Here is a 21555-nt window from a genome sequence, read left to right on the forward strand (position 1 = left end):
AATGTCATTTTGTTAATTGCTTTCTGGTTATTTTTGTAGTTCTTCTCTGTTTCTTCTTCTTTTGTTTTCTTCCATTGTAATTTGATTTTTTTAGTGTTATGTTTCATTTCCTTTCTCATTATCTTTTGTGTATCTACTGTAAATTTTTGCTTTGTGGTTACTGTGAGGTTAATCTGTTTTATTCTTTGTATATAAGTCTATTTTAAGTTGATAGTAAGTTGAGTTTGAGCACATCCTAAAAACTGTACCTTTTACTTTGCCTCCACATGCACGTTTTGTGTTTTTGATATCATGTTATACATATTTTTATTTTGTTTATCCCTTAACTTACTAGTGTAGTTATAGTTAATTTTACTACTTTGGTCTTTTAACCTTTACACTAGATTTATAAGTGGTTAAATATATTTGCTTTCCCAGTGCATTTTTTTTTTGCTTTCATATGTTTTCTTGTTATTAGTGCCTTTTCTTTACAGTTTGAAGAAATTTCTATAGCATTTCTTAGAAGGCCAGTTTAGTGGTGATGAATACCTTTAGCTTTTGCTTGTCTGGAAAACTTTTTATCTCTCTTTCAATTCCGAATGATAAACTTGCTAGGTAGAGTATTCTTGGTTGGAAGTTTTCCTTTCAGTACTTTAAATGTATCATGCCACTTCTGTTTTGCAGTTTCTTCTGAAAACATCAGCTTAAAATACTACGCAGTTTCTCTTGTATGTAGCAAGTGGCTTTTCTCTTGCTACTTTTAAGACTCTTTTTTCTTTAACTGTTGACATTTTAATTACAGTGTCTTTTGGTATGGATCTCTTTGGCTTCATCTTATTTGGAACTTTCTATTCTTCCTGGACCTGGATGTCTTCTTCCTTTCTTAGGTTAGGGAAATGTTCAGCCATTATTTCTTCAAAACTTTTTTTCTTCTCCTTCAGGGATTCCTATAATGTAAATGTTATTCTCCTTGATGTTTTATAGGTCTCTTAAGCTGTCTCCAGTTTTAAAAATTCTTATTTTCTTTTTGCTGCTGTATTTAGGTGATTTCCACTACCCTGTCTTCCAGGATGCTGATCTCTTCTTCTGCTTCTTCTAATTTGATGTTGAATCACTGATGTATTTTTTGGTTCAGTTATATATTCATCAGTTCTATGACTTCTGTTTAGTACTTTCTTAATATTTTCTATCTTTGTTGAAGTTATCCATTCTTCTCTCCAGTTCTGTGAATATCTTAATGACCATTACTTGAACTCTTTATCAGGTAAGTTACTGATCTCCATTTCATTAAGGCGTTTTTCCTGGGGTCTTATCTTGTTCTTTTGCTTGGAACATATTCCTGGGTTCCCTCATTTTGCTTGTCTCTCTGTGTTCATTTCTGTGTATTGGGCAAATCACCTACCTCCCCTTGTCTTAAAGGAGTGGTTCTGGGTAGGTGACAGACCTTATCATTCAACCTTGCCCTAACTCTTGGTTTTCTCTCAAACTTTTGTGATTGTTAAAGCAGCCCGCTTTATCCTTGACAGGTCCCAGTTGTTGAGATTGTGCCAAGCCCTAACAGTGTTCCAGAGGGAGGGGTCTCAGTCAGCATTTATTTTCTGGCTGATTGGAAACCAGACCTCAGGCAGCACCTTTTAAAGTATGCAGATTTACACAGTCCTGTGGGAACATAGTGGGCAATCCAGGGCTGTACAAGGCTACCTGCAGGCAGAAGTGGGACTGTGGGAGCAGGGGGCAGAGTAGAGAAAGGTTGTGTGTGGGTGGGACAAGCCCAGTGGGATGAGCAAGATAGGGGGAGCACAAAAATGATGTGTTCTAGCAAAGTGGTGAGAGTGCAAAAATGGCACTTATTAGTACCTTCATGCTCAGAGAAATTCCCAGTATCCCCTTGAAGCTCCAGTAGAAGCTTAATATTAACAAATGAATTGCCTTCTCATGTGGTCTAGATGCTTTTTAAGCTGCTGCTTTTGTGCTGGCTCCTGGGTGAGTGAATCTGTGTGAGCCCTTTAAGAGTGGATATTTTCTGTTTCCCACAGAGCCTTTTGGGTCTCTTGAATGTAAGCCCTGTTGTTTTCAAAGTCAGATATTTTGGGGCCCGATCACTCTGGTGCAGGTCCAAGTCATATGATTCCTGATGTGGGGCATAAATCTCTTGCTCCTCCAAGAGATGGTCTGCATTTGTGAGTCACTGCACTGGGGGTAGGGTTTGTGGTGAGACCATGTCTCTGCCTCTTCTACCTGTCTCAGTATGTTTTTTTTTTTTGTCCTTTGTTGTTGGGAAGATTTTTAGTCACTTTTCAGGCCTTAATCAAAGGGAATTCATCCACATGTGGCTGTAGATTTGGTGTGTCTGTAGAAGAGGAGTTCAGGATATTGCTATGCAGCTATTTGACTCCAATGCCCTTAATAATGTCCAGAAATACTTTTAATAAGTAGAACATATATTTTCAAAGGGTCTTCATTTCCATTAAAATAATTTAAGAGCACTCATGGATGAAGAATGAGGAGGAAGAGAGTGAGACATAGCCTACCCCTTAGAGCAAGATTGGAGAATTTCAAACTGTGGTAGGGAAGGAAAGAAGACCATCAAGGAAGAAGAAAGCACTATCCTAGATGCAGAAAGGAGGAAGAAGGGAAAAAAAAAAGTAGGGAATTGCTACCTTGAACCAGGGAGGAAGAAGGTAGTATAGTTTTGAATGTCATTTCTAGATGTTGGAAGGTTATGATTTTCTTTTCAACAACAACATTTTAGTACTCTTTCTCCTTAAATCATAAGAAGCCTTCCTTCACTTTTCTGTGTACCATATCTGTGGTAACCAGGGCAGTATCATTCTCTCTAGTGAGGATCTAGCTGGGATGTTTCCTTTTTGCCAAACAATTCAAAACCAGGAGTCTAGAAAAGAAGCAGCATGGTTAGTCATTAAACTATAATTTACTTCAGCCAAAGGACTTGAATGTAACTCCTGCCTTTTATCACAGTTTTCAATGTTTTGCTGAATAGTGGTAGACAAGTGTTTTAACCTAAGCCTTGGTTTCTTCTTCTGTAAGATGAGAATGATGCTACCTAATGTCCCTCTTTTAGTTGGAAGACCAGATAGGTTGTAATATGTGGTCAAGTGATTTGGGAAATTTAGTGCAAATTACTTGAAGCTAGTGAAGTATTTCGTCAGACTACTTCCTTGTAATGGTATTTGTGACTGAGTTTATGCAACAGAATTCACAGAGGGGTTGGTTTAATGAAGTAATGTTGGCAAATAAAACACTGGGAAGAGACCAGTTTGACAGATGGCTCTCTAACTTCTTTACAGATAGCCGCAAGTTGCCAAAATTTAACAAGAAAATCCAAATGTACTAAACGATATTTTTTGAATACCTTATTTTTATTTATATGTATAATCACAGTTAAAGTCTCCCCTTCATAGATTTTAAACTTAATTTTATATCTTTTTTTCCCCTTCCAGATGAGCGGGACAAAGTTCAAAAGAAAACGTTTACAAAATGGATAAATCAGCATCTCATGAAGGTCAGTTAATATTATTTTCACATCTTGGACTTGTTTAACGTGCTTTAATTTATTGTGCAGTAATTGATGGTATAGCTCTGAAACATAGCTTTTTAATATCAAATTGAAAGTTTAAATTCTAGAGCATTTCACATGCATTTTAGTTATCTATAATTATCTGGTGTGTGGCCTGTAGGTAATGATGAAGGTGAGAAGAACCCGGTGATTATAGTTTATTCTGTGACATTAGTAAAATCTGTTATTATTGGACTCTTAAAAAAATCTCAGCAATTTAAGAAGTACATAGATATTTACAGTCTAGGGCACGGAAAAACTTCAATTCTCAGTAAGATTTTTTTCTCTCTCAAGATTCAAACCAGGTTCTGGCATCAGATATATGTGGGTGGCAGGGAGTTACATGAAAATAAAGATGGATTGTAGAGACAGAAGTCTAGAGGTCTTGAACTTCTTGTATTTGTTATGATCCAGATATTGGTGCTTATGTCTACATTTCTCTGTGTAGTAAATAGTTGTGGTTCTCAAATTAATATTTGTGTGCTATGGAATACTTTGAGGATCTGATATAAGCTCTCTAGAAAATTACACAAAATTTGCACACAAAATTTACATATAATTTCATGAATCTATTGGATCTCACCGAAGCCCTTCTATAAATCTCAGCTAAAGCATCTGTATGACTTCACAATGAACTATTAGTCACCCTTCCCCCCTCTTATAGACAGTACGAAAGTTGGAAACAGGTAATGTTTTAAGTTTGTTGTTTGGGACTTAAAAAAAGAATTTTCTCACAAAAATTATTTTAAGTGTGGTTATTTGGTTATATTCTTAAGCTACTCATAAATCCTATCTAAACCATCATGTGGCAAAGTAGTACAATAATGTAATAGCATCTAATAGGCAGATTCTATAAAAGTGATTGTTATTTCAAGGGGCATATCAAAGTTACCTGAGGGATATGTTAGTCATCTCTCTCTCACTACCCGTTGACAAAATTCCTTTCCCAAATTTCGATATATCCTTCAGGCAGGCCATGTCACCCACTCTCCAATTGAGAATCATTTCTGTAGGAAGCTTCTGTTACTGCTGGGAGCTGAATCCTTTGGTGTGTTGGCAAGAGATGAAAGGTTGAGACACTCTGGTTTATGATGATTTTGTGAGGAAATATATTGTGCATACTAATGAATGATGCCAGCTGTTTGACTACCCTCTTCCTTCCTTCCGCTTTTGTCTCATCATGCACATAGTGTGAGTGGGACTCTTCCTTCCATAGGATAGGGCAGAGATGGGCTGATGTGAAGGTTGTGGTATGGAGCTTTGGAACTGAAGGCTCTGACGGGAGTTTCCCATTTCTGAGGTGAATCCAAGGGAAGCAGAGTTTTTGATGAAGACATTCTCCTTTGGTGCCTGATAACCCTAGCGATCTTTGTAGCTGTGGCTCTCTGGAGGTGGGCATGTTGGTGGGCACAGAGGGTTGCTCCACATCTTCAGGAGCATAACTGCTATGGTTCCAGGTTGGTAATCAAATTACAACTGGTGGAGTGGACACCAGAGAGAAGTAGAAACACAGATGACCCCCATAAGAAGCATAGCACTTGCCATTTATTGGGGACCCACTGTGTGGCAGGCATGTTGGACTGGGCCACTCATCTTATGAGTAGTTCATAAATTAAATGGTTGAATAGAAGGAGACTTCTTTTGCTAAAAATATCAAAACACTGTTTGAGTTGCTTGAGGACAAAGACTATATTATTTATTTCTAAGGCCCATCACAGTGCCTGGCAAGAGTATTCTCACTGTGTGTAATGTACATTGCATACATCAAATCATTTAATTCTTCTTGCAGCTACCCAATGTGGTTTAATTTAGTGATTATAGACATAAGACCTTCAGAGTCAGACAGCAGTGGTTCAAAGCCTGATTTACCTGGGATGTGTGCCCTCTTTTTTTTTTTTTAAAGATTTTATTTATGTATTCATGAGAGACCCAGAGACAGAGAGAGAGAGAGAGAGAGAGAGAGAGAGAGAGAGGCAGAGACACAGGAAGAGGGAGAAGCAGGCTCCACACAGGGAGCCTGACATGGAACTTGATCCCGGGTCTCCAAGATCACGCCCTGGGCTGATGACAGCGCTAAACCGCTGAGCCACCCGGGCTGCTCTCTGTTTTTGATAAAATAACAAATCTCAAGATTTAAGGCTTCTGCAACACAGTAAGAATTGGGAAAATGTTATTTTATGCACAGCAGCTGTTAGATAGATACCAGTCCAACTGTTTAGGGTTGTAACTGAATTGGTCTATTTGTTTATTGAAGTATGTTATAGGGTCCGAATTTAAAGGTAACTCTTTTTAAAAAAAATATTTATTTTTTTTGAGAGAGAGAGAGAGCAAGAGAGCGAGCATGAGCCAGAGGGGCAGAGGGAGAAGCAGATTCCCCACTGAGGAGGGAAGCCCGATGTGGGGCTCAATGATCCCAGGACCCTGAGATCATGACCTGACCCAAAAGCAGCTGCTTAACTAACTCAGCCACCCAGGTGCCCCAAAGTTAACTCATATTAAATGAGGAGTCATTTTAGGGCGTGGGGGAAGGCTAGACGATACAGTCTTGGCTAACTCCCACTGTCAGTTGTTTACATTCTTGTTCTGTTTTGCTCTAGTATCAGCTTAAAGTAATTTTTCCTTATAATCTTAAGAATTGTGCCCTGAAATTTCTGGCATAAAACTCAAATATGTGAGAACATAATTTTTTAGTCTTTCATTCTTTTACATCTAGAAGTTATAGCTTTAACATCAAGTGAAGAAAAATAAATATGCTAAAACATTTAGAGGCACCAGGCTGTTAAGGTTTGTGTTGTTATTGTTAACCAGAGAAAGGGCAGCCTTCATGCAATCTTTTCCATGTTTCATTCAAGCAACAGTAAAAGGAATGTTGCACTATGTAGTCAGTCTCTTTTGTCAATTAGTGGGAAATACAAAATGAGTGTGAATTTTAAGTAAAAAATTTTAATATTAGAAAGAAATATATTTTCTGTGTAGATTTTCTTATATTTTTAACTTGAAATTTTGGACATCTTCAGGGAAGAAACAGGGAAAGGAGAGAAGCAGGTCCCGTATCTTTTTTTTGCCCTCACCATATTCCTTTTCAATGAATGAGAGGTATGTTATTTGAAGAGTCTTAAATAAAATGGGATCATAGGAAAGGATGACTACTGGCATGAGTCAATAAAATGAAAATGGATAAGGAGAGAAAAAATTGAGAATGAAATCATTTAGATAATTGGATAATTCTATGTGTACTCTCTTTGTTTCATCAGTTTTAACTGTAGTCACAATCCTTAAACCATGGGGATGAAGGGGAATTCTAGGAGAAAAGAGAGAAGAAGAGATGAGGGAAGAGGTTAAAAGGGGCGAGAGGCAGAGGAATGGCTGTCTTGTATACTAAGGGTGTTCTCTCACAGCCAGAGTTAGACATTGGGATGGCCCCGTGTGACCTACAGTCTGGAGACTCTGCCCTTGGCTCAGCTGCCTGTGTGTGCTGACCCAAGTTAGGGATGTGTTCCCATCTTCTGAAAGAATTCTTAACAAATTTTGCCTTATTTATTTTAATTTTACATAATTATTTTACCCTGTTCTCTCTAGCACAGTTTTGTCTCCAGAGAGAACTGTTCTTCATAGTTCTGTTGCTCTGGGCAGTGAGGCAATTGAGAGGTTTAGTCCCAGAACAGATTTGACTTTACTGACTTTTTCTTTTCATTTTATAAATGATAGATTTTGCTAAGTTAGAGTAAATTATCTTTGAAAGAAGAATGTCTCCTTCAAAATTATTCATCTGTGGCATATGAGCCAAAGATAGGAGACAACAGCAGGTTGTGTCCAGGCTTTACAGTCTGTTCCTTGGGTAACCTTAACCTTCTTAGGCTCTCATCTCTAAAATGGTGGCAATGATAAGTTAGTATGAGGATTTAAAGGAGAGCATTCTTTTAAGCATAAAACATGATAATTGGCACATTGTGTAAATTGCATATGGAACCCTTCTATCTCCCTCATCCAAATCCCTTTTCTTACCTCAACTACTTTCCCTTTTAGTTCATCCATTTTAGAAAAAGCTGGGGTTTAGGTTCAGAATCCGTGGGGGTGATAGATTGGCCTGTTGCCTTCTTGCCTTAGAGTCCCAGTGGGACACTGAAGAATTATTTGAGGTAATCCTGTTAGCCATACCCTCATTTCCTCTCTATAAACTGCTCCCCAGTGGATTGACTTTAGGGCCCAAAGGTCTTTTTTATTCCTCTTTTCCTTTTCTCCTTTCTTACAGAAAGGGAATCAGTGAAAACACACCAGACTTCTGAAAGGCTGGCAATGTTTATTCCTCATTTGTAATTTCACTTAGCTTCACAGTGGGAGGGCATCCTCCATATCCTCCTATTGGCTTACTGGTAGAAGTGGATGAGATGAGAATACAAATTAGAGTAACTGGCTATGTCCAGTGTATGATTTCCTTGTGCACTATGATCTGTTGCAGATCTGCCAGCAGGTTCCCCTTGGCTATGAGGCTGTGTTTACTTTTCTCTACCTATAATTTTAACTATTCACTAATTACTCCCCGTAATTTAGGAAGTTATAGTTTATGCAGCTGCAAAATAGCATATATTCAGTGCTTAGGGAATGATTTTGGCATGGTCAGTTTTTAAAAGTTTATATGACTGAGAAAAGTAAACATTGTGGAGTTTTTAAATGATTGCTTACGCTACTATTATATCCATATGTATAAACATTTTTTCCTTACAATATCTTGATAGAATTTTTTGGGGGGGAGAAAAACTATATTAAAAAAATAATATAGCCTTATTTTATATTCACCAGAACTAAAATGACATTTCTTTAAAGTAAATAGATTGCTTAATTAAAACTTATATTTGCTGGTGAGGAGATGCCTCTGGAATTTTTCTAAATGTATTTAAATTTTAGTGTTCTAGTATTTTGGCTGTAAGACTTATTAGCCTGTCCTTAAACTGCTTGTTTCGGCAAGAGTGTTTTCCTTTTGATTCATCAGTCTTCAGAACACGCACATACATACGTACGTACATTTATTTATTTATTTATTTATAGATTTTATTTATTTGTGAGAGACACACAGAGAGAGGCAGACACAGGCAAAGGGAGAAGCAGGCTCCCTGCGGGATCCCGGTACCCTGGGATCACTCCCTGAGCTGAAGGCAGATGCTCAACCGCTGAGCCACCCAGGTGTCCCCAGAATACTTTCAATAATAAAGTCCAGTTGATGCATTCATACCTGTTCCCTCTGCAAGTCTCACACACTGAGTAGACTGGATTGTGTACCCTGCAAATTGGATATTTAGGTAAACTATTGGTGTTGGTAATGTTTATGTATTCTTTAGCAAAATTTTAATTATAGTATTAAGAAACATGAGCTGGTTATTATTAACAATGTGACTTCGGTTAGGTAAATTTTAATCAGAGAATTTTTCTAAAACATAAAATTGGTGACAGTCTTTTTATTAATTACAGTATTTTTTAAAAGTCTATTTTACCTATGGAACTTTATAAACTAGAGAGTCTTATATCATTATTTAGTTTTTGTTGTCACTGATCACATGTTATTCTGTCTTACTATTTAGAAATCAACATGATGGTAGTATAAGAAATGGCACCTAAGATTTAAGTACCTATGATTTAGCTTTTCCCTTACTTTGGGGAAAACACGAAAGAAAGAAGCCCTTTCTTTTCTGAAGTACTTTAACAGTTACCAAATATTAGAAAATTCCTTTAAATTGTTTACTTAATCCCAGAATTATAACTTGAATCATGACAGAGAGGCTTTATTTAAGAGGAATGATTTAAAGGGATGAACAATTTTTAGGAGAACACATTGGAGTCTGAAGAAGTCTGTATAATGGGCTTTCCTTGCCTTAGATCCATCCAACTGACAACTTATAGTGGAGATAAATTCCTCTGTACTGGTTAGCTATACTGTAAATTTATTTCTTAACATTATATAATAGGATATTTGGTCTGAATTTTAATTTGTTGATGCATGAATGCGTTTGGAGAGGAAGAGGCCCTGGATTTCCAGTATTGTACCTCACCCTATTTGGTAGGTAGTTACCTGCTTGGTTACCACACAGGAGACACCCAACTGACTATTAGATTTTTATCTCTGTTCCATCTTGTCTATGGAAAGCTTCATTTACTCATAGAATAGATAGCCTTTGCTTACATTTTAAAGTCAATGACTTCATGGTTCCACTGAATCAATCACACTAGTCTTTATTTTCTGATTTGGTGGTTGGAGGAAAATGTGTATCCCCAAGCTGAGAACAGAGTGATAGCTTTTAGAGAGTAGAGAAAAAGCTCTAATTTGCTGTGTTCCTGACCATTGCATACTTTGGAGTAATTTCACATCTGTGGGCACAGAAGAGATGGGGCAATATATGCAACATTGACTTCATAAAGGGCTATTGAAAAATACATCTTTTGAAAGTATAAGGCATCATTTTGGTTCTTAAAATCTGCAAATACTGCATATTTTTTGAAGACCTTAGGTTTATAAGCGTGATTCTTATAAGTTTAGCTGCATCAGACTCACTTATAGGGCTTGTTAAAATAGATTATGGGCCTTACCTCAAGAGCTTCTGATTCACTAGATCAGAGATGAGGCCTGAAAATTTCTATTTCTATCAATTTCCAGGAATTTGCATTTCTAACAAAATGCTGATGTTGCTAAGCTGAGGCCAGAGTTTGAGAACCCCGGTCATAGATAAATGGATAAATATTACAAGTAGCCATCGGTTTCATTTGATACAACCAACAAATATTTTAATATGGTTTAGAAAATAATAGCCATGTTTTATTGAACTCATATGCTAGGTCCTTTTTAATAACAGCTGCTAATAGTACTTGAGAGGTAACCATGTGCTAGAATCTGTCACTCCCATGGCTTAGTTTATTTTTTAAATTTATTTAAAATTTATTTTTTATTTTTTTAAATTTTTTTTTTTTTTAATTCATTTGAGGCCACGCACAGACAGCGGGGGAAGGTCAGAGGGAGAAGGAGACTCCCTGCTCAGCAGGGAGCCCAGTGTGGGACTCGTAGGGCTTGATGCAGGGTTTGATTCCAGGACCCCAGGATCAAGACCTGAGCTAGGAATATCTGGGTGACATGATGGGTGAGCATCTGCCTTTGGCTCTGGTTGTGACCTGTAGGTTCTGGGATCGAGTCCTGCATCGGGCTCCCCAAAGGGCTCCTGCTTCTCCCTCTGTCTATGTTTCTGCCTCTCTGTGTCTCTTATGAATAAATAAAATCTTAAAAAAAAAAAAAAAGAACTGAGCCGAAGGCAGACACTTAACCAGCTAAGCCACCCAGGTGCTCCACATGTCTTAGTTTATTTAATTTTCACAATTCTCTTTATGGACCGGTTCTGACTATTTTATCCCAGTGTTACAGATGATAAAATTTGATGGACACAGAGGTTCCACAATTTCCCAATGTTATATACCTAGTAATTTTTAAGACCATGTGGAAAATAAGGCTGAGAGATTATGTAATTTTCCATAGGTTGGAAAAGGAATCTAAGGAGGAAGTTGAAAAAGCATCCCAGTTTGCCTCACTCAGATCTTTTGCTGTCTCAACTACACAGAATTCTTAAGGGTGAATTTAGAGTTGAGTGATTAAAGCTGAAGGGGAAGAAGCTGAGCTTGACATTTGAACGTAGGTCTGATTTCTCTACAAATATGACTTGACATTTAAGTTATTTCTGTTGTGGTATAAGAGATAACAGCATATGTAGTAGAGGAAGGGTTGAAAGCTTTTGGGAGAAATGTCTAGTTAAAGGCCTGTTGTGTAGAATTTAGAAGCAACTCAGGATTTAAAAATATGAAGAAATAGTTGATTTCAAGATAGTAAGGGATACATGGAAGAGTATGAAATGGTTCCATGGAGATGAATAGTAGCTTGGTATTGAGATATTTTGAATGTCTTCTCATCATGAAGAATAATGATACCTTGGTGATAAATTCCTCATCAAGAAAAAAAAGTCCAGAATAACACTGTTTACTTTCAACAATGCTGTATTAAATTTTAGTATAATCAGAGTTGTATCTGAAATACGGTTTAGGAACTACTCTGTTTTCATACAGCTGTATTGTTGTTGTTGTTGTTTTAAGTAAGCTCTATACCCAGTGTGAGGCTTGGACTCAAGACTCTAAAGTCAAGAGTCACATGTTCTACCAACTGAGCCAGCCAGGCACCCCTATGCAGCTATTTTGTTGGAGATACTAAGTACATATATGTAAAACAATTAAACATTTAAACCATTAACATTAGGACAGTCTGGGATAAAGTGCCAAGAGTGGCAAACAATAAGGATTTTAAGAGATCATATTTGGGAGCCTTCGGGGGTGCTCTGAATAGACAGGGACTGTACCAGGGTAGGGAAGTTGTCTTAAGCTTGGTATAGAGGAAGAGGGGATGGTGTAGGGAAGAGGGACACAGTGAATCTGATGTGCTGGATTGATAGTTTGCTGGAAGAGGGAGATCAGGTTGGATAGAAAATGGATAGAAAATGAAGCCAGGTAAGAAACAGATGTGATTGGTTAGCCAATGATGTTTTAAAAGCTTTTGAGGACAAGAGTGACATAATATAACTGGCATTTTAGGAAGAGTTTTGCATTTTATACCAGGCATTAAGGAACTAAATGTGTCTATATTATGAATTCTATGACATGACTGTGTCTTCACATGATAGCCCCATGTTGTAGTGAGCCTACAAAGAGTTGATGACTGGCTTACCCCAGGGGACTCTTAATTTAATAAATCTGCTTTGTAGCATATAGTTGGATGAAGTCAAAGAAGGCCCACTGTTCAATCTACAGATGGGAGGAATAATACCCAGTGAAATAGATCAAGAAAGCTGGACCTCTAGTCTCATCAAAAAGACAAAATTTGACAGTGAGAGATGTAAAGGTCTGTATTTCAAGGATTGAAATGTCTACCTGTAGGATTTGGAAAGTCTGGTATAGAAGAAATTCATGTGATAAGACCTAGGGGTTTGTTGACCTCAGCTTTGTAACAGTGGTGCACCTGAATTCAGTCTTGGGCAGCCTTAATAGAGCTCTTAGAGTACATAGTATATAGCTCTTTTGTACTGTTTGCTGGTTAGGTCGTATCCTGGGTACTTTGTTTAGTTCACAGCAGTTCATTTTAAGGGACGAAGGGAAAGTGTCTAGAAGAAGGAGGCAATCATGATGGTCAGGGCCTGGAAACCATTTCCTGGATGAGGAATGATAAAACAAGTAGGAAAGTTGGCTTTGAGAGGAGAGGATTAAGGAGAAATGTGATGGGTATTTTCAGATATTGGTAGGGCAGTCATAAAGAGTGCAGTTTTGGGTTTATTTAATCTAAAGAGTGGATTGCTGAATAATTTCAGGTTTGAAGATTTAAACTAGGTCTAAAAGTCTTAATGCCTAGTACATAAACTCTAAAGTGTTTTGATCTAAAGGTGTGTAACTATAGTTTCCTATGACTGCTATAACAAATTACACAAACTTGGTGACTTGTACCAATGTAATCTGTTTTCTCACAGTTCTGGAAGTTAGAAGCCTGAAATCTGTTTTATTGGGTGAAATCAAGGCACTAACAAAGCTGTGCTCCCTCCAGAGGCTCTAGGAGAGAATCTGTTTCTTGTTTCTTTCAGCTTCTCCTGGTTGCTGGCATTCCCTGTCTTGTGGTCATACCATTTAGTCTGTGTCAGTGGTCACATGGCCTCCTCCTGTTCTGTGTATGTTTCCCTTTGCCTCTCATTCATTCATTCATTCTTCAAGATTTTATTTTTAAGCAATCTCTACACCCAATATAGGGCTCGAACTCACAACCCTGAAATCAAGAGTCACATGCTCTACTGACTGAGTCAGCCAGGCACCCCTCTGCCTCTCTTTTATAAGGACAATTGTAGTTAGATTTAGGGCCCACTGGGATAATCCAGGATCATCTCCTTATCACAAAATTCTTAACACATTTGCAAAGACTCATCTCCATTTAAGACAACATTCACAGTTTCCAGGAATTAGGACCAGGTATTTAGGGGCCACCATTCAGCCTAATGCATATATGGACAACTCTGACTCTCTGGTATGCAGTCATCCATGGCTTCATGGAACAGCCACTCCTCAGCCATTAATAAATGTCCACCAGAATCTCATGGGGATTTAGTTAGAGTCTATCAGAGGTAGATTAGAAATGATTAGTGGTTTGGTTGGAGGGTGAACTAGATGGTGTCTAAGATACTTCCTAAGACCAAGATTATGTATTCAAATGACTTAGGTAACAGATTGTGTGAAGTACCATTTGATAGGGATAGACCAGAGATTTATGTTTATATTTTTAAACTGTTTGGAAATAATTTTAAGCTTTTAAAAGTTACACAAATAAAAATAGGACAAAGAACACTGTATGCTCTTTACCCAGACTAACCTCTTACTAACATTTGCTCTCTTTGCTATATCATGCCTCCCATACTGTGTGTGTGTATGTATGTATGTATGTATGTAAATGTATATCTGTACTTTTAAAATCTGAACCATTTGAGGGTAAGTTCTATATATATCATGGCCTTTTACCCCTAAATCCTGTAGTATGCATTGTCTAAGAATAGGAATATTCTCTTTCATAGTTATTAACTTCATAAATTTATATTGGAATGATACTGTAATCTATTGTTTGTATTCCAGTTTTGTTGGTTGATCTTTTATACCATTTTCTCTCCAGGGCAGGATCCAGTTTGTGTTTAGGTATTGCATTTAGTCGTCATGTTTCTTTAATCTGCTGTGAGAATAGTTTTACAGCCATCTTATAGACTTTAATGACATTAACATTTTTGAGAATACAAAACAGGGGTTTATTGGATAGAATGGAAGATAAATTAATAGCAAAATGCCTTTTGAGCTTAAAGTTATTTCTGATAAGAAGAAAAACTTGTTTCTTCCCATGAAAGTCGTTTAAGCAATTACATATGATTTTACTGTTTGTTGAGAATATAGTGAACTACCTTTTCAAATTAAGAACACCAAAATTTCACTGTAATTTTATCAGGTGATTTTAATTTTAATTTTAATTTTAATTCTATCTTGTGATCAATTGTAATTTTTCTTCTTTTTGATTTCTTTATTCATTATTATCATTATTCCATCTCTATCACTACCTTTTATTGAATACTTACCATGTGCTGGATCCTGAACTGTATATTATAACATATATGATCTGATTTAATCCTTGTTTTTACCATTGAGGAAATGGAGACTGAGGGAGGCTAAGTTTTCTGCCCAGCATGAAGTAGCTAGAATGTGTCAGAACTGAGTTTTATAGTCCAGGGTCCTTCTGGCTCTGCAGAAAAGTGATATACCACTGCATTATGCCACAAGAGAAAGACACAGAATTAAGGAATGATCAACAAGAAATGAAGACTGAGAAGTAGGGCAAAAAAAGCAATATGTTGAGTTACATTTCCACTGTACTAGGCTCTGATTTCTCTCAGCCATTTCCCTACACATACTTTAAGTCTTTGCTGTTAGGCCTTGGCCTCTTTATATGACCATAAATTTTTATTTGCATTCTTCTCTAATCAATATACCTTACAAGAATTTAGAGATATAGATAAACACATACAAAGAAGCCAAGCAGCATTCCTGAAGGTGGTGGTTTTAGCTAGAGGAAGGGCATCGATTAAGGCATTTTTGAAGAAGAATTGCACCTTGATCAGTGGTGTTAACATTTTAAACCATATTGTATAGGCCTTGACATCAGAAGAAGTATATGCAGTCTGTGGTAGGTAGATTAAAAGCATGGAAGACTGGGTTTGTTATTTGATACTTAGACTCTAAGCTGCATGAGCACAGAGCTGTGTCTGTCTTATTAAATAGTGCATCCCTGGAACCTAGCTTGTCTGATACACCACTGTTTTCCTCAGACGATACTGAGGAGTTTGTTGTTTAATGAATGAATGTAAAGCAAAATTAAACCCTTCCCCACCATCCCACCCCTGTTTATAATATAAATTTGTAACTACTATGGTGGGGGAAGTGAAAGGATTGCTTTGGTAAGAATGAGATAAAAGTTACCTGGAGGAAAAGTAAATTTATAATGACTTTCTTCCTCTTAGTTTCCTTTTAAGGCTTAAAAAGATCTATTTCATTATAGGTATAAAAATTGAGGTCCCACTCAGGTCATGATTAGAAGGGCCAGACTTTCCATGTTCTGACCCCTTTTCATGTTATTTCTCCTGTGTAATTCAGTTTTTCTATTTGTGGCTAGGTAGGAAGTTTATCCATATTCAGAGATGAGATTAATTTATTGCTAGTTGTCTTTGCTCTATTTCTCTATTATTTTCATTAGTTCGGAATTTAGAAGAATATTGGCTAGAGCTAGATATGTTGGAAATTCTCTAATAAAATTAGTACATTTTCTGGTCTTATTGCATGTAGGGGAGGAAAAAAAAGCCTTTTCTTTCTATCCTTCTAGATTCTTCATTGGACTGTATAACAAAAAACAGATTAACAAGAGAAAAGCATGCAAATGTATTTAACAAAAGTTTTGGGACACAGAAGCCTTCATAAGGAAATGAAGACCAGAAGAAATGGTTAAACCTGAGTGTTTTTATATGAGATTTGGTGAAAAGTGGAAAGTCATAGAGTAATGTGATAGAACAAGAGGGTATGAGCTAAGGAGTAATAAACTGAAGGGAAATTTAGCAAGGCTTATTCAATTTTTTCAGTGTCCCTTTGTCTTTAGAGATAAGGATGTTCTTTTCCTCCAGGTACAGGGAAGTCACCTCTCACATGAAGGTCTTATGACCTCCTTCAGAGAAGAAGAGGGTATGGAGAGTCAGAGAGCCTTCCAGCACTTGCTGTTTTTCAAATCCCTTCAGGTTAAAATAGTCAGTATACCAAGATGTCATATTTTGGCCTGTATGTCCTGAACCCATCATGCAGATGGAGTTAGGTTTCTCTATAGGCCTGAGATATTCCTTTCCATAGAATCAATAGGAAAACCCTGTTTTCAGGCCCTAATCAGGGTTTGCTGTAACTGCAAGTCTGAGGGAGAATGCAGAATCTTGCTTTAAAAGGGCTGACAGAGCAAGATATAAGTGGCAAAAGAGATAGAAGCCAGTAATCAGGGAGGGATGAGAATTTGAGAGACCTTGATAATGAAAGTGGTTGGGACATCAAAGGTAGCAGTGGGTCAAGGTGGACTTGCCTAGGGGTTTGGAACTGTTCCATAAATTAGAGTCATTTGATCTTGGTATAATATAAAAGAAATTTCTGTTTTGTGAAAATGGGAAACAGGGATGACTTCAGGGGGAAATTGTTAGAGCTGGGAAAACTATTGCATACTTCTAAAAATGCTGCAGTAAATGCCTGATGGCACTGAACTGTTCATTTACAATGCTAATATATTCTGACGATGATGTTTGCTTCAAGAATTTCTTATCAAAATTGTTCCGGTACTCTTCTTTGTCCTTTAATAAAACTCTCATGGAAATACACTACTGGTTTTCCACTAAAATTTAGGGAGACCATAGCATTCATTATAAGATCAGTTTTTGATGCTGTATCTGTAGAGTCCTTAACATATGAATGGGGACTTTTATTTTTTATTATTTATTTATTTATTTTTAAAATTTTTGTTTATTTATGATAGTCACACAGGGAGAGAGAGAGAGGCAGAGGGAGAAGCAGGCTCCATGCACAGGGAGCCCAACGTGGGATTTGATCCCAGGTCTCCAGGATTGCGCCCTGGGCCAAAGGCAGGCGCCAAACTGCTGCGCCACCCAGGGATCCTGAATGGGGACTTTTAGAAGTCATTTTTAGAGATCTGCATTTTCCTATATAGCTGAAATATGTTGTAAGGCTGGTCTTGTTCTCATGCTAGCCCACTGGATCTTTTTTTTTTTTTTTTTTAAGATTTTATTTATTTATTCATGAGAGACAGAGAGAGAGAGAGAGAGGCAGAGACACAGGCAGAGAGAGAAGCAGGCCCCATGCAGGGAGCCCAATGACTGCGGGATCACGCCCTGGGCTGAAGGCGCTGCTAAACCACTGGGCCACCCTGGCTGCCCTAGCCCACTAGATCTTATGTACCGAATACTCTATTTTATACTTGTTAAGAGCTCAAGTCCTGATATCAAGGAAACAATACACTAGAGAAGAAAGAGTTTAATAGGCGTAAGTTTAAACCTCACTCTAAATCTTTTTTCATCCCTTAGAATTACCCTCTTTTTTATTCAAGGGCCCAGTGCATGTATGTATCCTCCTAAGGCACTGTGTTCCAGAGTTTTCATGTTCCATCTTGGACTCCAAGGTCAGTAGGTCTTAGCTAGGGTGAGGGGGAAGAAGGACTGATAGGAACTTGATTCACTGCCACCCATAGATAATAGAGTATTCTGGCCATACTGCTGGAAGAGAGGTCTCTGGTGGAATTTCAGACACATTCAAGAAAAAAAGTAGTTGTGGGTAGGAAAGCCAAGGTGGAAACAAGTTGGTCACGCCTGGAGTCTGCCTTGGTGTGTGTAGCTTTTCTTAACCTATTCCTACTTTTTGAGCTATATTTCACCATTGTTCTTTAGAACCCAGGGAAGGTATAGTGTGGCGATTGAGAGCACAGGGTTTGAGCTGAGCTGCTTGGACTCCCATCTACCCTTGACTATTTACTAGAGATGTGACCTTGACTTTTTCTAATTCTTTGTTGGCCTTATCTGTAAAATAGAGAATAGTGCCCTCTTTATAACTAGACCATTAAGATAATCAAAAAGCTTCTCATTTGGCCTGTCTTCCATAGCAGTGACAAATGTGGTCCTGATATTTCCATTTTTATGGGATTGAATCCTAATGTTGCCTACATATGCAAAGAGGACACTGTCCAAAGAGTACAGCTGTAGTGGTTCCATAGTAATGTTATAGTAATGGATGCCAATTAAATGGTGAATTCTAAATAAAGGAATGTGTTTTCCATGGTCTAGCCAGGGCCGACACTAACACCTTTTTTTTTTTCCCCTCCAAGGGCATGACAGTTTGAGGTGAGATGCTGCAAGTGTTTGGCAGCTAACTGTATGATTTGTGAGCCATCACGTCACTGATTGAGTTTGCCTAGATAAAGTACTTCACTTCTACTGAGCAACAGCCCATTAGAGCCAATAAACACAACACAGCTAGTGTTTGCTTGAGCAAAGAATTTGGCACTTAAGTCTTCTGTAAGGGCATTAGCAGCTTTCTGGTAGTTCTTGAACAAAAAAAGCCTCAGGACATTAAAATCTCCAGAAAGCAGTACTACTTACAGAATTCTTGGAGAACAGTATATAAATCTCATTTCTTAGATGTACTTACAGTTATACCAGAAAGATATAGTTGCCCTGACGAGTTCTAAAAGTAGAATTGTGCTGAATTCATAAATTTTGGTTGTATCCTTTTATTTCACAATTTGTAACTATTTTCTTAATTTAAAAAAAAAGTAAAACTGCCAGTTATTTTGCCAGCAAAAATGGGTTTATTGAGGAAGACTTGATGTATGGTATAAGTAAGCTACATAAAAAGCCATAGGAAAAGCCATGGGCAAGTCCAGAGAGCAAAGGAGAGGGACACTATTTTATACTGGAAAGGAGGGTTTTATACTAGAAAGGAGAGTTGGCTGTGCTATCACAAACACAAAGTCCCTTGGAGTAAACTGAAAGTTCAGAGTATGGTGGCTTTTCATTGGCTGAATTGTGACAGTTTCTCATTGGCTGGGCTGTTGCTTGTTGCTGGGGGAAGAGGAAACCTTTCCTTCCTCAGGCAGGGTTAGTAAAGCAGTAGCTAAACTAGTATTGACTTGTGAAATGTGATTTTTCCTATTGGGTCTGCAGTTGATGCTGAGTATTATGGTAGTGTGTGAAAGCGCCCCTTTCTGGTCTCTCAATTTCATTTTAGTGAGGTTTCCTTATATTAATTTTCACAATCCTATATGTTTTAAACATTTGAGTTTTATTTTGTATAAACTTAAACTTAAGAAACCATGTTTGCAGACACTTTGATTTTACTGATGTTAAGGAAGAAAATTCAACTGATTAAATTTGAGGATCTCATTGGCTTTATTAAGCAGTTCATGAATTGGCAGCATCCTGTGTAACAAGTAGAGGGGAGTTCTGAGGTGATGTATACAATGGAAAGTTTTTATAGGAATAAGAGTGGGAAAAGGAAGTTATTAGCAAAAGAAAAGATTGTTTCAGGCAAGGTCACCTTCCCTTAGGGGGAATATTGGGGTCTTATTATAAGGTAGATTACCCCCATCTACTTATGGGGGATAGAGAGGGCCTTGTGATGGATTACCTTATTGGTGCTAACCAGAAAATGCCTGACCAGTTAAGATTTCATTGCAGGGTGAGGGTACAGAGTTGAAACTGCAATTAAAAATTGAAGCTTCATGGCCAACATGCACATGAGAAAATGCTCTGCATCACTTGCCATCAGGGAAATACAAATCAAAACCACAATGAGATACCACCTCACACCAGTGAGAATGGGGAAAATTAACAAGGCAGGAAACAACAAATGTTGGAGAGGATGCGGAGAAAAGGGAACCCTCTTACGCTGTTGGTGGCAATGTGAACTGGTGCAGCCACTCTGGAAAACTATGTGGAGGTTCCTCAAAGAGTTAAAAATAGACCTGCCCTACGACCCAGCAATTGCACTGCTGGGGATTTACCCCAAAGATGCAGATGCAATGAAACGCAGGGACACCTGCACCCCGATGTTTCTAGCAGCAATGTCCACAATAGCCAAACTGTGGAAGGAGCCTCGGTGTCCATCGAAAGATGAATGGATAAAGAAGATGTGGTTTATGCATACAATGGAATATTACTCAGCCATTAGAAATGACAAATACCCACCATTTGCTTCAACGTGGATGGAGCTGGAGGGTATTATCCTGAGTGAAATAAGTCAATCGGAGAAGGACAAACATATGGTCTCATTCATTTGGGGAATATAAATAATAGTGAAAGGGAATAGAAGGGAAGGGAGAAGAAATGTGTGGAAAATATCAGAAAGGGAGACAGAACATGAAGACTCCTAACTCTGGGAAACGAACTAGGGGTGGTAGAAGGGGAGGAGGGCACTGAGGGGGGCACTTGATGGGATGAGCACTGGGTGTTATTCTGTATGTTGGCAAATTGAACACCAATAAAAAATAAATTTATTATTGAAGAAAATAAAAAAAATTGAAGCTTCAGGGGTCCTTGGGTGGCTCAGCGGTTTGGCACCTGCCTTCGGCCCAGGGCGTGATCCTGGGGTCCCAGGATTGAGTCCCACTTTGGGCTCCCTGCATGGAGCCTGCTTCTCCCTCTGCCTGTGTCTCTGCCTCTCTCTCTCTCTCTCTCTGTCTCTCATGAATAAATAAATAAAAAATCTTAAAAAAAAAATTGAAGCTTCAGTTATGTGACTTGGCCTGGCATAAGTGACTCCATCTTGGGCCTGTGGTTTTCCTTTTAAAACTGAGCATTGTATTTAGTAAAGCAATTAAAAAATTATTTACTTATTTGTGAGTGAGACAGAGCACAAGTTTGGAGAAACAGACTTCCCACTGCGCAGGGAGCCTGAAACTGCAATTAAAAATTAAAGCTTCAGTTATGTGACTTGGCCTGGCATAAGTGATTCATTCCATCTTGGGCCTGTGGTTTTCCTTTTAAAACTGAGTATTGTATTTAGTAGAGCAATTTTTTTTTAAAAAAGAATTTATCTAGGGCAGCCCCGGTGGTGCAGCAGTTTAGTGCCACCTGCAGCCTGGGGTGTGATCCTGGATACCCGTGATGGAGTTCCGCATCGGGCTTCCTGCATGGGGCCTGCTTCTCCCTCTGCCTGTGTCTCTGCCTCTCTCTTGCTCTCTCTGAATGAATAAATAAATAAATCTTAAAAAAAAAAAAGAATTTATCTACTTATTTGTGAGAGAGAGAGAGAGAGTGAGTGAGAGAGAGCACAAGTTTGGAGAAGCAGACTTCCCACTGTGCAGGGAGCCTGACATG

The 21555-nt window shown here is 38.0% G+C and overlaps 1 protein-coding gene across 28 annotated transcripts in view; it reads left to right on the forward strand.

The window, feature by feature from the left end:
- The window catches only part of DST (dystonin), a 481436-nt gene that overhangs the window by 221597 nt on the left and 238284 nt on the right, over positions 1 to 21555 (forward strand). For all 28 annotated transcript variants that reach the window (XM_041769040.1, XM_041769112.1, XM_041769077.1 and 25 more), the window contains one exon: positions 3441 to 3502. In XM_041769040.1, the coding sequence (XP_041624974.1) occupies positions 3441 to 3502 (62 nt within the window). The remainder of the gene's footprint in view (positions 1 to 3440; positions 3503 to 21555) is intronic.

Source organism: Vulpes lagopus, chromosome 1, assembly GCF_018345385.1.
Source record: "Vulpes lagopus strain Blue_001 chromosome 1, ASM1834538v1, whole genome shotgun sequence".
Classification (NCBI taxonomy): Eukaryota; Metazoa; Chordata; class Mammalia; order Carnivora; family Canidae; genus Vulpes; species Vulpes lagopus.